At 43.3% G+C, this 16,381-nt stretch overlaps 1 protein-coding gene across 1 annotated transcript in view; it reads right to left on the reverse strand.

Moving 5' to 3' along the window:
* Positions 1-2,000: 2,000 nt before the first annotated feature.
* The window catches only part of LOC142956746 (rho GTPase-activating protein 12-like), a 42,506-nt gene continuing 28,125 nt past the window's right edge, over positions 2,001-16,381 (reverse strand). Inside the window, exons 3-18 of the mRNA XM_076098481.1 lie at positions 12,859-13,128; positions 11,492-11,698; positions 11,021-11,101; positions 10,503-10,631; positions 9,727-9,801; positions 9,005-9,066; positions 8,727-8,808; positions 7,479-7,580; positions 7,196-7,294; positions 6,525-6,627; positions 6,118-6,237; positions 5,406-5,504; positions 5,155-5,232; positions 4,805-4,939; positions 4,219-4,324; positions 2,001-3,480 (exon numbers count right to left, since the gene is read on the reverse strand). Coding sequence (XP_075954596.1) covers positions 3,306-3,480; positions 4,219-4,324; positions 4,805-4,939; positions 5,155-5,232; positions 5,406-5,504; positions 6,118-6,237; positions 6,525-6,627; positions 7,196-7,294; positions 7,479-7,580; positions 8,727-8,808; positions 9,005-9,066; positions 9,727-9,801; positions 10,503-10,631; positions 11,021-11,101; positions 11,492-11,698; positions 12,859-13,128 — 1,923 coding nt within the window. The 3' untranslated portion in view covers positions 2,001-3,305. The remainder of the gene's footprint in view (positions 3,481-4,218; positions 4,325-4,804; positions 4,940-5,154; positions 5,233-5,405; positions 5,505-6,117; positions 6,238-6,524; positions 6,628-7,195; positions 7,295-7,478; positions 7,581-8,726; positions 8,809-9,004; positions 9,067-9,726; positions 9,802-10,502; positions 10,632-11,020; positions 11,102-11,491; positions 11,699-12,858; positions 13,129-16,381) is intronic.

The raw sequence follows: 16,381 nt of genomic DNA on the forward strand, positions 1-16,381 counted from the left end.
GGTCACTTTTACACAAATTGCCTCCTTGTATTGCCTGCTTTGTTATTTTGTATCTATTAGACATTTTAACGAACCAGGACGGGCTGGGAGTTTTGTCTGATCCCTAATTTCAAACTCTGTGCCTGTGTTTCTCTGGTTGTTTGTCGGTTTTCTCACTGATTAGGCATTCAGTGTGAACAAACGACGAATATGTAACCGAGATCAGAGGGGGGTGCCAACAACAATCACTGTTATGATCATGAGAACGACTTGTTTTTTTACCCCGAGTGGATAGCATGCTGAGAGACTGCAGAAAAAGAGCAGCTTGATGATACGTCCTGCTGCCTATAAAGTTGCATCCAACAAGAAACATCTTTTCAGCCGGTGTTTCTGAAGCATCGTATAAAATGTTGATAGTGTGAAGCAGGGTTCCTGACATGAAAAGCTTTCTGGGGTTTTTGAACTTGACATCTGTAGGAGCCGGCACAGCACGGCACATCAGCAGCATCGCAGTATCTGAGCCGCATGCATCCGTCTGATCTCTACATGTTATTTCACACGTGTGTGCTTCCCCCCGATTGTACCGCACACTTGAAGAAGTCAGCAGCTTTGAATTTTAGCAGATAACGTCCCCTCGGGGCTAATTTTCTTTCGAGGGTCTGCTTTGTTAAAACGTATCGGCACGTTGAGACAATCTTAAAGCCTGCTGGAGAGCAAACACTGAAATAACTAATAGATCTGATGTGCATTTCTTGAAGGGCAGATATCTATTTTTCCGTGGATGTGACGCACCGGAGCGATCAGATGTTAAATCACGAGCCAGAAACCAGCAGGTCGGAATGTGACAATGTTGGTAACTTCTCTTAAAATAGAAGATATGTTCACGGCAGAGTGAAAGAAAACCTTTTCCCCCTGTTGAACGCTTTGCATTCCCCTTCTTGCACCAGAAAACCTCTGATAAAAGAATCCATTATCAAGGTTTAACCCGGACCAGACGTCAGAGATCTCATCGTAATCGATCGCACCGCCTTTTTGAGCATCTGCATGTGATTTTTGCTGTGATTTTTGATTGGAATTGGCCCTTGAAAAGTGTTCTGTAATTGAATCGGTTTTTAAAAATAGCTTTACAAACTAACAGTTTGCTCTCTGATATGTATTTTAGTGCCATGCAGGTTAAGACTGTCACAGAAGAGTAGGCCTAGTGTTGCAAGTCTAATTGAATCACTTACTTCAGTCATTATTTAGACATTTAAAAACACAAAACAATCTGAATGTCTCATTTGTCTCGTCTCTCTTCAGCTTTTGATTTGTAACGTTATAGTTTCATCATCAATGTAGGGCTGCGTTTACCATCTTCTGTGGAGAATATCGCATTTTATTTATTCGAGTAAACAAAATTAATAGTTTGGTGCATGTCATCTTTATTTTGTGCCTCTTACCATTTGGCTAACACTTACTTCACCTTAAGGTTTGATATATGGGCTGGAAAAAATAAACGTGCTTAGTAACATGCAATAAAACTCAGCAGCATTGCAAACTAAAAATGACCAGAAAGCTTAAAACCAAAAAATGACAGTACATCTTTGTAACAAAAAATATGTTTCCACATGTTTGAAATTGGAAAATGCAGAAATCTGTTAGTGGACATTGTTAAAAACTATATCAACTTCATTTACAAGTGCAGATTATAATCTAGTACGTCAGTTATGAGGTACTAAAACAAATGCATTCAATTTTGTCTTTCTATATCAATGGCGATGGAAAAATAAAGAGATTTACTTTAGGCACTAAGTTCTGACCAATATTGACATAAAATCTTAGCTTATTGCCTCAAATGTTTGATTTCATTTGTATGTTTTGACTTGAACCTTTTTTATTTGTTTTTATTGGCTTTAGTGTAGAATCAGATGATCAAACCTCAAATTCCGGCAGTGTCCCCTCCTCGACCTTCACACTGAAATAACTACTTACTGTAGCACAAGTCGAAATGTATGAACAAATATAAAAAAACAAAGAATATCTCCTTTGGAAAAACCTCTTATTAGAGCTCTTTATTCCAGTTCGTTAAAGCCAACAGTTACTCTCAAGATTTACATTCAACAACTTCCGTTTACGCGACGCGCAGGTAAACCTCCACATCCCCAGTTCATCACTTCATCCCTCACATCTGTTGGTCACACAATGATCACAAAATAGTGATTTCTCCCTCGTGTCATATTTTCAACATTCCAGGCATACATACTTATATTTACTATTTGTACAATATACTGACATTGATTTCCATTCATCCGTCCGCCCCACCCTCATCCTCATGCACACATAAAACACTGTACACATTTATCAACGGAGTCGTGTTCAAAAGGCCGTACGCCTTCACGTTTAATATCCAAGAGTCCAGGAAAGACACCGCCGAGTACCTTTGTTTTATTTATATTCTTTAACTTCTGGCTGCTTGAAGATTTGTTCTTAAAGCTAAATAGAGCAGGTGGCCTGCAGATATATTACAGAGTGATAACCTCTTATGTGTTCAGAGGGTCCAGTGTGTTCAGGATTACAGGAAGAAAAGGAAGGAGAGGAAAATCCAGAGCGATGGAAAGAGGCAGAAGGAAACAAAATACTTTTAAATAAAGACATTGTGAAAGGAAGAGCAGTCCGGCAATGGCAGAAAATGTTCATATTAATCCTAACAATAAAAAAAGGACCTCCATATCATCCCTTCTTCTCCTTTTCCTGTTTCTTCTCTTAGTGTCTAAACGTCTAAAGCCAAGCACAGCAGTTTAGTTTCCTCTTTTGGTTCCCCAGTGTGGTTCATACAAGAGTGATGATACATGGATCAGGTAATACAGTACAGTACATTCTCCAACCTCCACTAGTGAGGCCTCCTCTGTAATAAGAGGCTCCTCCATCCTTCTGCTTTGGTCTCAGTCGGTCCGTGCAGCAGCAGCAGTAGTAGAGGCTTGTTCACTACTTTTAGGAATCCAGTGTCACGACAGGAGGACGTCACCCTTTTGCAGTAAAGTGGCACAAATGTAGCTGCAGGACAGAAAATGAGACACTGGAAAGTGCAAAGAGTCTAAACCTTTTTTTTTTTTTTTGGGTCGCTAGTTAGTTACAGCTATGGTTTGGTTTTCGTGACGTATTGGCGTGGCATTGGTCCGGAGGTTGTACGATTGGAGGAGCCAGTGGTCGCAGGTTGGTTTGAGATGAAGAGAAGCTGGACCGAGCCGAGCCAGGCCGAGCCAATCCGGGCTCTGCGTTGGTAGAGAGAAAGAGAGCAAGAGAGAGAGGAAAAAAAAACCAAGAGGCTCATCTCCCGGCGTCTCTTTCTACCTGCCGAAAAAGTTCTCGTACTCCAGCAGTATTAGCTCCACTATCTGGTTCTGGTAGACCATGTGGACCGCGATGTTCCAGGTCTCCGTTTCGGGCCGCAGCAGCGTGGGGCCGAACACGATGGCCACGCTCTGGGTGTTCATGCGGTTTTCATCGCCGTGTTCGATCACCCTGGAGGAGCGACGGACAGTTAAGACACAGCGTCGAATATTTACAAAGTACTAATTATGCAGAATTTCGTATTATTGAATTTTAATGATTGATGCATGAATGTTTTCATGTTTCAAGTTGGAGCTAATTTGAAAGGATCAATACAGTCTTTGTCTTGTATTATCTTATCATGATTTGTTTGTTTTATATTTTGTATTAATAATCAGAATATTCAAAGGAACTAAAGGATTCTCTCTGACTTGTAGTGGAGTAAAAGTAACAGAAAATGGAAATAGAAGTACTCAAGTAAAGTACCTCAGAATAGTACCCAAGTACAGTACTTGAGTAAATGTACTCGGTTACTTCCCACCACTGCTTGCTGGTCTGGTTGATGCCCCTTAAATTCATGTGCTGAAGTTAATAATAATAATAATCAGTGTTTGGCCCCTGACAGGCTGTCATTTAGTTCCCTGGTTAATCATCACTAAAATGTGTGAAGTGATCATTTACACGACGTCTGCTTCTCTAAATAAACTGCATTTTAATCTCTGTCGGTGTCAAATGAGGAGCCAATTAATGGATCTGGCATCAGAAATGAACAGAAAATAACAGATTAATGAACAATTAAAATAATCTGGTGTCAGTGTGATAAACACCGTGTTCATGTTTCTTGTGAGAATGGTGCCTATTTATTGTAATTTCTGCATTAAAGCGTTGCGCTCTGAGGGGAAAGATGAATCGATAAAGAGCGTTTCTTACTTCCTGAGGTGTTTGAAGAGCGCCTGCATGGTGTCGTGGTTGGGTTTGGGAAGCTGTCGGACCAGATCCTTGATGGACTGAACTCGCTGCCTGTAGTCTGAAATCTCTGCAGAACAGGAAACATTTATCAAAGTGTGACGGAACAACCTGCATTCATCAAACAGTTGCTTCTGTTGTTTCACTGATGCGATGTTGGATGAAGTGTCTGTGATGCTAGTGGTCTATGTAAGTTACTGCTACTAAATCACTCATTTAGTGGTTTTCTAAGAGGGTCTAATGAGGTTTTCAAGCACAGTATTTTTAATTCTTTGGATAATAAAACGGTATAAAAGCTAAAATCAAACGTTTCACTGTTGAACGTCTCCGTGCATTCAGTTTAACATTCTACAAGTCAACCTGCAATATGAAAAAAAAGTCTCCAAAAGGAAAAACAATGCTTATTGAGCTGAGAAGAATGTTGTTAAAATGATGGTTTTTAGGGTTTTGCAGCAGTAAATTAAAGAGGCCGACAACACGACTAGTGCACTAACTCCAGAGTGAGAGTTAACGTGTGACAGAGTGCGGTGCAGCTGTGTGTAACTCGTACTGATGGCGCTGATAAAGTCATGGAAGAGAGCGTAGGTGAAGAGAGGCTCCGGCAGCTCTCTGAAGTACATCTTTAAAGCTCCCGTGGTCACATGGATGTCCTCCCATTTCTCATCCGTCAGGTTCACCGTCTCATCTGGACACACACACACACACACAAACCCGTAGATATAATGGCAATATCCCAGAATATGCACAAAAGGCACTGAGGTAAAGGAGACACTACTTTGTGTTATGCAATGTAGTAAAGTTAAACCTTTTTTGGGAGGAGGTTAAAAGAGCGATAGAAAAGATCCTCTCAAAAGACATTCCAACCTTTAATATACGTTGTTCCAGAGAGCAGCAACTTACCGTGGTTGACAACAAAGCGTAGTTTCTGTATGATGGCCAGGTTCCCACTAACTCTGTACAGCCCGTCTATACACAGACCTGCAAGGGATCATGGGAGGAAAACATTCGTCACTGTCCACATTCTATGTGCCACTACCTGTGTTCTCATGAGCAGCAGTAAACCCCACCCTTCTTTTACTGCAGGTTACATTTCAACGACCCAGAATCACTTCCTTCTACCGCGACACACGGTACTGTCCTACTGAACCCACCGCTGCTCTCCACGTGGTCGATGCACATCTTCACAAAGATCGGCACCGTGTCGCTCTCCCTGTGACACAAGCTGGACAGACTGCAGCCGAACACCTGGTCTGAAGACACGGAGAGACAGAAGCACCGTCGTAAAAACAGTCCAATGAAGCTCTTTGTTTTGTTGCAATACTGTCCGTGTGTTATTGACCCTCCCTGACACGTGATACTTTCTATTAGATGTAAAACAAAGGACGGTTTTCTTTCTGTGGGCTCTTTAAGGCCAAGAATCGTCATGGAACATCTCTACATTATGACATGTCTGGTTAATTATTATAGAACTATAAAACATTCACTTCTTCTTATTGCTGTGGGCAAACTGGCTCGTTGGAGTATGAATTAAATCAAAATAGGACATAATTAAGGTTAGAACACACGGCTCGTACTCTTTGGTATGTTTAGCGCACGATAAATGTCAAGACACTGTTGATATATACAAACCACAGATGACAGAAAATGTGCAAATATAAATGAAAATATGCAAAGTTTGTTTCTGCTACAGCAGAGAACGCCAGCAGCTTAAACCACAAATGCACCGACCTAAAACACTGCTTTCTATTTTCTGGTAAAATGAACTTGACATTTATTGATTTCCTCAAAGAATAAATCAAAGTGTTTGCTGCCTGTTATCATAGTGAATAATGAGTCTTGTCACAAGTTTGCGCTTCTCCGTACCTTTGATGTATCCCTTGTCTCTGACGGACTGCAGGGTGGGGCGGCGGGTCAGGAACTTCTTCAGCTTGTGTCTGGTCTTCTTGTTGTCGGTGGCGTCCATGCTGGTGGAGGTCTTCATGGCTGCAGAGGACAGATGGGACAGCACAGTGTTGTCCACCACTCGTCTCAACACACGGATCGCCATGATGGCCGCTCGATGTTTTGAGGGAATGAAACTGATACGCGGTGGTTTTATAGGGCATGAGGGACGCTCTACGCTTTCATTTTCACTCTTGTGTAATTACGTGTGTACCCTGTTCATTCACTCTGCCGTCATACTTGGCAATCTTTGACTTTTGATGATTTAAATACAGCAAACGTGGCATGTGTTCAAACATCTGCTCAACACCATGAAACGGCTCACAGACCTCGGCCTTTCTTTGAGTCTCTCTGCTCTTTCTCCTTGTCGTTTTTCTCAGCACCAGGTGACTCCGGCATGTCCTCTTCAATGGCCTCGTCAGACTCCCAGGCCTAAGACACACACAGAGATCAGATACAGGTAGTAAACCTCTACCTGCTGCACCTTTAGACTCTCAGGACTGTACAACTACACACTTGCTCTGTTGACAAGCGAGTTAACCTGAAAACAAATGACTAACTTTCAAACTATTCTCAAGTTTTATTCAGTTGTTCAAATTATATTTCTGTTCCATAGTTAGTTAAGTGGCTTTTTTTTTTTGACAAGTGTTTTAATAACAACAACTAGGAAAACAACCAAATATACAATTGATGCATAAATATCTGTACAGTATTCATCACACTTCTGTTGATCTTCTCAGTTTAATTGTTTAAAATGAGCAGCTGGTGTTCAGCTGGAGATGCAGCAGAGTTAAAAAAACTTCCGTTTTTAAATGTGTATTTTATTTTATCATTACAAAGTAAACATGCGGACGTTATGTCAGCTGTGACAAAGTCCACTCTGTTTCTCCTCTGAACAACCTGGCACAATCTCCCCTGTTTTTATTACAATCGTTATCGTGTAATAACTAATGATAGATAATATACAGTATGTATACTGTATGTCCCATCTGGTCCTCACATGGGTGCTGATGGTGTCCTGCAGCGTCCGGTACCAGTCGTTGACCAAGCCGTCGTTATCCGACTGGATCAGCAGCTCCGTGCCCTGACGAGTCTTCACCTGCAACCCGGAGAGATAATCAATTATTGATTCCGATCATCAGCTATGTCCTGATTTATTGTTTATTTTCTCCTGTGTTCTCTGTAGATCTGTTAGTTCATTTATATTTCAGACATTTCTTTAATTATACAAAAAACACGAATACAGATTAAAAACAAGAACGATCTGGAGGAGATCTGCTCACCTCTATAACGTGCTTCTTGCTGGATTTGTCCTTGGAAGCCCATTCCACCGAGCCGCCCCTCAGGTCCACAGTGAACTCTGGTTTGGACTGAACGCCTCCGAACTGGACAGAGAGAGGAGACGGATCAGCCTCGACTGTTCAACCAAAGCAGCAGATGGTTTAGAGGAGAGAAAATATGCTGCTTTGATAATGAACAACACGTAGAGATTAAGATTCAAAGTTTGGATTCACCTTCAACTGGAGCTACACCTTCCAGGAGAGCTCTTTAGCTCCGTTAGAGTGATATGATAGTTATATGATATATGACAGTTACTTTCAGGACTTTCCATAACGTACTAGAAGACTTGTTGAGTCATTTGATGGGTTTACATGTCGGATTTAAATTCTCAAGATTAAGATAAACGACACAAAACTTGATCAGCATTTCTTCATCTAGAGAGCTAATTAACTGCAGAGAAAACTTTGCAGGAACTTCAGTTTCAAAGGCAAAGGAGTCCGTTGAGTTTTGCGCCATCAACCTACACACTGAAGCTAATCCTTCCCGTGTAATCAGAAAGCACGACGCACCAACAAAAACCTCCATGAACTCTTTAACTTCTACATTTCAAAGAAAACAACTCTCTGATTAAATCTAGTGACCCATGAACTTCATCTTGTCTAATAGTCTAAAATAAATACGTCTACTTTCAGTCAGAGTAGAACAATTACTGACGCAGTATTATCGTCTCTAATCTTTTCCCCGATGCCGGTGACTCATAACACGCAGAAGGGGTCGGGGTCATGACAGACAGGAGGGAGGTGGCATGCAGAGGAAGAGGAGACAGAAGCACACAGGAGGAAGGAGGAAGCACATACAGAGGAGGCTCTGTCGAGCCCGGAGCAGCCGTAGGAGACGGCCGGGCGTTTCTTAGCGGACGGCCTCCAGTTACTCAACAGTGAGAGCAGAAACGCAGGGAAGGACTCACTGAGGTAGTATGGCTGCATGGAAGGGAGGATGGGGCATGGAGGTATGGAGAGAGAAGGAAAAGGAAACATCTCGGAGATTTAATTCAACCCCAACGCCCACCTGGTGACCTGACAAACCTCGAAATAAACTTTTACTATCAAATCAAAAGGGGGCATCGAAAGTGAACCCTGCATCTGGAAAAAGGCACAACTGCACATCTCGTCATGTGAATGAACAGTGAAGTAGTGAACTAGTGTCTTTCTGTGATGATATAAGAAAAGTACAAGCTTCCTGTCACTCACCCAGCTAGTCCCGCCTCCTTGGCCTTTGGCGAATAGCAGCGTGGACCCTTGCAGCACGGTCCAGGAAGACGTCCAGTTCTTCCTGCAACAGATGGTTCACGAACACTGTAAAAATACTGAAGGTAACCTTGAGAACGTGACAAAACAAGAATCCAATCATAAATTGGCTCTGTAGCGTTACTAAAGGTCATCAAACCTTCGCAGGAAACCTTTAAAAGTAACTCTGCAGACGTCAGAATAATGTCAACGTCGGTCGATTCTGAGTCCGTGCCACTCACCGTACTTTCTTGCCGTGCTCGGTGATCTTTGTCACGTTCAGAACGCCGCACTTTTCAGACGGCTGGAGAGAAACAAAAGGACACACTGAAGAAAGGGTGACATACACATCCATCACTGATTCAGAACCACAGCAGGATGACGGGAGAGAAAGGTGCTGTCAAAAAGTAAATATCGGTAAACAATAAGTGTGTCACTCCGTCGGAAAAAAACACCACCACCACCACAAAAACAACAGCCCTCCACCAGAACAATCGCAGCCTTCAGCTGGAAGGAAAACCATTATTTCCACTGAAGAAAGACAAGCGACGAAACTCTGGAAAGTGCTCAGAGACATCAGATTAAATCAAATTAGAAAAAGATAAGCCTTGAGCAGATCTTTTGTTTCAGATTATAAACACACAGGTCGATCTTTGGGGAAACACAGACGATCAACGCACCCAGGAACAATTTGTCCAAGTTCAGTTCTGCTTATTAACATGGATTCTACACAGGCTCAAGCTAAAATGTATTCTCTGACTGTAACTGTTATTTTTGTGTGATGTGAGATGACAAAGGTAATCGTAAACTGGGACACAGTCCTCTTCTCTCTATTGATTTCCACATCTTCTGTGCCTGTGTAGAAACCCTGCAATGAGCTGCCGACAACCAGGGCCCAAGTTAACCCCCCTGCAGGACGGAGCCTGGTGGGTGGGGGGGGGGAGGCGAAGGGGTGAGTACTAACAGAGTCGGGGGGCTTGGGAGATGAAGGGCAGGAGTCTGAGTCGGGGGAGGAGGGCTTGGGGCCCAGAGGAGCGTCCTAGTGAGGAGACAGGGATGGAGGAAAACAAAAACAAACACACACCGTCACTAACAGCAGAAGGTTAATGAGAAGATGATGAGAGGTTAAGAGCACACAGACAGTTCAAGGAGTGCGATGGCAATTAGCAGTGAGATTACAACTGGAAAAAGTGTGTCGAGTACCTGTGTGATGTCCGGGAGGTGCAGATGGATTATTAATTAGATGTGGAGGCAGGTATTTATCACAGTGCTCATGCTGCTACTACAAACTACTTCATTTGTGTATCATTGTGGTTAAAAGCCTCATCAAGTTTGTGATTGAAATGAACAGACTGACGTAATCATGAAGACGGGGATGTGATTATCTCTCCGGCTGCGTGATTGTTATCATGCGAGTTGATTTGTCTGCTCGGATTAAGGGACAAGCCGCTGATTGGTCGGTCCGACGGGCCACTGACTTGGTGTTTGTACGGGTGTCGGCGGGCCGAGCCCGCGCGGAAACGCCTGGTTTTTGACAGCCGCTGCGAAGCAAAACCAGTCTACAACTGAAACTGTGGACTCGTGTGATAAACAGTGAACACATCTCACACCAGCTCCATCTGGAACACACTCGTTCTGTACAGGCCATACACATAACGCAACTGGCAGGTGTTTAAGAAACGAGTTATCCAACTAACTTTTTGGCAAAAAGTGTGTTTGCAGATGATTTGCGTGTCAGACCTTGTCGTTGGCGTCTTGGATGAAGGCGCTGTGTCTCCACTTGGTGAGGACGATGGGATCGACGTGTTTCCTGTCCAGACTGTAGCTCTTCAGAGCGTCTCTAGACAGCTGGGGGGGGGAGTGGTTGTACTGGATGGGAGGAGACAGGGAGTCATTCTGCATAGATGTACTTTTAATTCTACCTCCTACAAATGTAAACACAGAGGACTTTTGGAACTACAATAACAAGTCCTTCTAATGGAATGCGTGTGCCTGATTCTGCAGAAAGCTACCATGATGTTGTAAGTCACAAAGAGGAGCTGCAATAAAGATTCACAGCATTCTCCGTTGTCTCTTTTTGGTTTTGGACTGATTGTTGGACAGAGAAAGTAACTTGTAGTGGACCTGAATCTTCAAATTGTGTATACTAAAAAAGTGACTCGATAATGCAAACAATCATTTTACTAAAGTCCCAACACATTATCACACCTGTTATTTTGATAGTTTGATGGATTGGACGGATTGCTACGGAGTCTTACCTTCGGCAGCTCCCATTCTGACCTGGAACCATCTGCGCTGTAGTAATACGGTCTGCCCTGCTCATCCACGTGTTTTAACCACTGGAGGCGAACACACGGACAACACGCGTTAGTGCGAGTCCTCACATCACCCAAATATATGAGCAAGAACATCACAACTACTGACCAACAGACAGACTTTAACGTTAAAATGTTGCAAATAGATCACAATGCTGTGGTGAGTTTAAGTCCTGTAAGTCCTCACTTTTCTTTATATCTGTACAATAAATCTAAAGTTTTCTTATCTGCATGAGTGATTAAAAGTCTTTCATGATAATGAGGTTGTATTCATTCTCGTGCTTCATCTGCGTGGAGGAAACATTTGAGTTGTGCCCTTTAGGAGGAATTTAACCGTGAAATCAACCCAAAGAGCCGCTCCCACATGCATTCCCAGAAAGCACCACAGTGGAGAGACAGCAGGTCAGCCGGTACCTTCTCGTTGGTATGGTCGCTGACGTACAGCGTGTGGCCGTGCTCGTCCATCTCCTCCGACCAGCCGCGCGGCGGCGACCCATACTGACTGTCTGACTGGCTAGAGTAGGTACTGAAGCAGGTGTCCTCCGACGACAGAGGCTGGAGGCGGCCGATGGAGAGCGAGAGGAAGGGAAAGAAAGACGGCGAGAGCGAGAGAGGAGTGGTCTACCGTCGGTGAGAGAGGAGAGAGGAGAGAAAGAGAGATAGGGATATCTTTCACCACAGAGTCTCAGAGGAGAAACACCAAACCACCATCTTCAACAGAGAACCAGGAGACCCAACAGAAACCACTCATGTCCATGCTTGATTTGGGAGAAAGTCTGGAGCTGGCTGCTGCAGCCTGACACAGAATGATTAAGTAACAGTGACTGCCTGTCTCCTGTAGGGGGCAGTGTGGTACAGACATTTCATGTTCAGAGATGACTCCCAAATGACTCATCTATTATGAGCGTTGATCACAAAACACATTATTCCCTGTTCCTCAAAAGTCGTCATTTCCACCATGCAAAAAAAAAGCTGCATGTGTTTTGTTTCTCAAAGACAGAACTTTCCTTTTCTCTGAGATGTTTGATCTTTTGTCAGTGCTGAAAGAATAAGTTTGCAGATGCCTCCCCCTGACTGCATGTACAGCGTTGTTAATCACAAGAAAGTACTGACACGCTGCATTTGTTATCCATTTAATATTTAATATTCTGAGTGTAAGTTACTGTAATTCTACGCTTGTGAGAAGCAGATCGAGTTTAGAGTGACAACATCTTTGCAAAGTCAGCTCATTTTGTCCGTCCTTCATCCGTCACTGGTTTAGTTTAATACTTTACGGTGGAAGTTATGATTCTGCATCAACTAAATCTAAGAATTAAGTTTGACTTGAGAGTCGAGTTTTAATTAATTAAGTTTAATAATTAAGCTTTGTCAGAGAAGCTGTTCAGAGCCGCTGTTTACGTTTGACTCAGAGTCACACCTGCTTCCTGTGGTGATTCACCGGGTGTTCACGTGTGAAGGAGATTCACAAACTCTTCTCTCCACATTTCTCAACGCACTGATTGCATCTGTGTTTGCAGTCACGCAAACATGGAGAACCCCCCCGCACGACTTTACATGTGTCGCCTCATGTAAAGTCAGATTTGACTAATGAGAAGCTTGCTGACAATCCAGGCAGCCACGTGTTAATAAAGAGCCGTTGTCTTGCTTTGATTGTAAGTATTACTCAGTTACCAGTGTAGACTCTTGAAGTTCCTCATACAGATAGATAAGAGTAATGTGTAACGCCCACATGTGTGTGTGCGTGTGTGCGTTTCATGGAACCCTCTGTACTCGATCCGTACCTCGGAGCTCTCTCCTATGCTTTGGCGCTCTCCTCTGGAGCTGCCGGTGCTGGAGTCCTTGGCTCGCGGCGGCTTCCAGGTCCTCTCCTGGGTGGACCGGTTGTAGTAGAAGTGCCGACCGTTCTGGTCCTTGTAGGTCTCCCAGTCGCCCATCACGTGGAGGCAGGAGCCGGAGGGGGAAGGGGGCAGGTTGGTCTGGGTGATCTTCAGCTCCTGGAGGTTGGTGTAGACGGGCGACTCGGAGCGGCCGTGGCCCGAGGAAGATACCGTCTGATGGGGAGAGAAGAAACACAGAGAGAGGTGTGAGTCATCTGTGAGTGCATTTAAGTCAGTTACATAATCAGGGAAAAGTTCCTCGACAGAGAAATTCACAGCTTTCAGAGTGCAAATCAACAGCTGCACAGGCAAGCTGGCGAACTGTTTCATCCAGAAACACTTTAAAAACAGCACCTGAGCACACATCAATCACCTCACCCCCGCACTGTTAATGCCGGGTTCCTACTGAGCTCCACAAGAAGTCAATCACTTCATCTTTAGGCCTACATTGTTTCCCGAGTGGCATCGGAGCCGAGAGGAAGTGACTGAAATATCAAAAAAAAACGATCTGTAGTTAAAGCTGACATGGCCAGTGTTGACCGCAGAGGAGCAGAGCTTTGAATGAAGGGGGGGGGGGGAGGAGGAGGAAGTGTTGTTGTATAACTGACAGTGGCAGTGACCAGATTCAGGTAGAAATAAGGAAGTGAAACTGACTATCACGACACATTGGTGCTTTCTGTCCAGCTACGAACAATAAGCTGTTTTTTAGTACAAATATATCGCTATGTGGTTAAATCTGTATCCTCTAATTTGTGTGTTGATTTGGAAAAGGCCTGGCTGTATTACCAGTATTCTGTGGTATTGAAATGGTAGCGATACCTGCTGGTCATCATGAACATCAACTCAAAACAGAGTTCATACATGAATAGAGAAAATAATCCACACAGCTCTCTGGACACCAACCACAGGAAGGTCTGTAAGAAATGATTATTTTCATTGATAAATTATTTGCCGAATAATTGATCATTTATTCAATTAATCACAAGAGCTAATCACAATTTTCTGATGTCTTCAAATTGTTTCCTATAATAGTAGACAAGACAAAGCAGCACATCATCATATTTAAGAGGATGTAACCATCAAATGTTTTGGTAATTTAGCCTGAAAAAGAATCAACAGTTACAAATTTACTTTCAGTCAATTAGTAGAATAGAATGATAGCAAATGATAACTACTTGTTATTTAACTACATGTCGCTGATGAGTCTCTGCAGACAGGATTAGAAACACCCCAAAATGTTTTTATGCTATTCCTGGTAAGATTGGAGCGTGCACTGTAGCTGTGACTTTGACAGGGAGACCAGTTCTTATTTTAAATACTGTATCTTAACAAAGACAGATGGTGGACGATGGTTTTGAATTACAGCAGCATGGATTTAAAAGTGAGCTCCTGTATCGAGTTGAACTCCAACATTTCCGCCGCTGTAGTGCAGCCAGCGTGCTGCTGATCACACGCGAGACTGATCCAGTCAACGGGCTGCTTGTCATGATTCTTTCATGCCGGCATTACTGCAGAGCAGCGGGGCAGAGAGAGAGCCATAAATAATGGCGGTGCCCCGAGGCCTCCCAACACCGGCTCCGTGATGTGTTTATTGCACACGGATCAATAGGGATGAAATATTCAGGAGCCCAGCAAACAGCTGGAGGAACCCGAGAGGATCGACTGTTCAATGGACTTGATGAAGACTAAGACGCGTGCTGTTCACAACAGTATCGCAGCACGACAAAGTAAAGGCGGAGAGTGCTTATATTATACGCTTTATACATAATCAGGCTCAGTTTCTTCGACCTGAAAAGACTTAGGAAGCAAGTTCTACTGTTGAGCCATTAAGCAAAGCACTAGACTTTCAGAATAAAAGACTGCTCTTAGGGCTGAAAGAAAATCTTGATACACTTCAGTATCGCGATATGTTTTGTGAAAAGATTTTGAATTCATAGTTTACATGCAAAGATAATAACTGTATATAAGAAATGGACGTAGTCATCGTGACGTCACCCATTGGTTTGGGGACTGCTGTTATGAAGCCTCGAGTTCGACAATTTCGCCGTTGCCATTTTGGATTAAGGCCGTCGCCAAGTCTTTTTCGCAAACAATGAACGGAAGTTACCAGATTTGGACTGCTAGCAGCAACGACCTGTCAATCACAGTAAGCCCCGCCCTAAAGCATCCCCTGCTTTATGGTCTGTTTGACTCTAAATGGACCATAATATACTAAATGAGCATCATGCTGTATTGAAAAAGACTTGAAACTAGAGATTGAGACCATAAACTCATGTTTACAATGTTTACTGAGGTAATAAATCAAGAGAGAAGTAGAGTCATGTTCTCATAGACTTCTATACAACCAGAGGAGTCGCCCCCTGCTGGTCATGGATGGATGATACGGGGGCCGTGATAAATGCAAATGCAGATCCCACTGTTCTGGTTGCATAAAAAAAGTAACCGTTTTCTACTCAGATTTCATGCATATAGCAGAGTGTTTATACTATGATAGATTTCGTAAAACAACAAAAAAAAAAAAAATCACAATACATTGAATCATAGCCCCTGTATCACGATATGTATCGTTAAGTTGTGCTCAATATATGAAAATATATAAAATACTACCTCTGGCGGTGAACAACTAGTAAACACATCGTCCTCTTTGTGTATTGAGAATGCTCGACAAAAGCTTCTCCTGAACCGGATCGCTGCCATCGTCCCGGCGTCAGATTCTGACTGTGGTGCTGACTGGTGGCACTGCTCTGTGGTCTTCCTGTGTAATCCTGAGCCAACATGTGATTAAGTGCATCGATCAGTCGAAGGGGAAGTCCTGGTGGCCAAAGGACCGTTAAAAACAAGAGCCAGCAGTTATGTAGCATCCCACAAAACCACATTCTCCTCCCAAAGCTCTTCTGAAAATAAACTTCACTCAAGTGGTGTGAAGCTCAATAAACTTTACACAATGATGTTTACGATGAGTCCCCCTCCTCTTCAGCTGTGTAGTGGAGCGCTGCAGAGGAATATATTATACCTATTTAACTTGTTTTTAAATGTTCTAGATTATAAAGCACCTGATGGAATAAGTGTCAGGTTTAAGAGCGATTTAAAGTGGAGATACAGCTGGGTGCACCTCAATATTATGTTCTTTCTGCAGTCGAACAAACGTCTTACATCCTCAAATGGCAACTTAACAGCAATATCAAGACAGAGCCGTAATGTCAGACTGGGGAAATGTTGATATAATTGGTTTTGAACTGGTTTTACAGGCCACACGGTTGTGAAAACCTCTCAGTCTGAAGGCCATGTAGAGCCGGAGCACAAACACTAAAACTGCAGCTCGGTCTTCCAGTGGCAGCAGCAATCGTCAAATAACAGCACTCATTAAGTAACCGGAGGCTGCACCGCCACGTCGGCTCATTAAAAATGCTCCGGGTGTCTCCTTGAC

The sequence above is a fragment of the Anarhichas minor genome, unplaced genomic scaffold (assembly GCF_050575085.1).
Source record: "Anarhichas minor isolate MPS153535 unplaced genomic scaffold, ASM5057508v1 ptg000024l, whole genome shotgun sequence".
NCBI classification, from domain to species: Eukaryota; Metazoa; Chordata; class Actinopteri; order Perciformes; family Anarhichadidae; genus Anarhichas; species Anarhichas minor.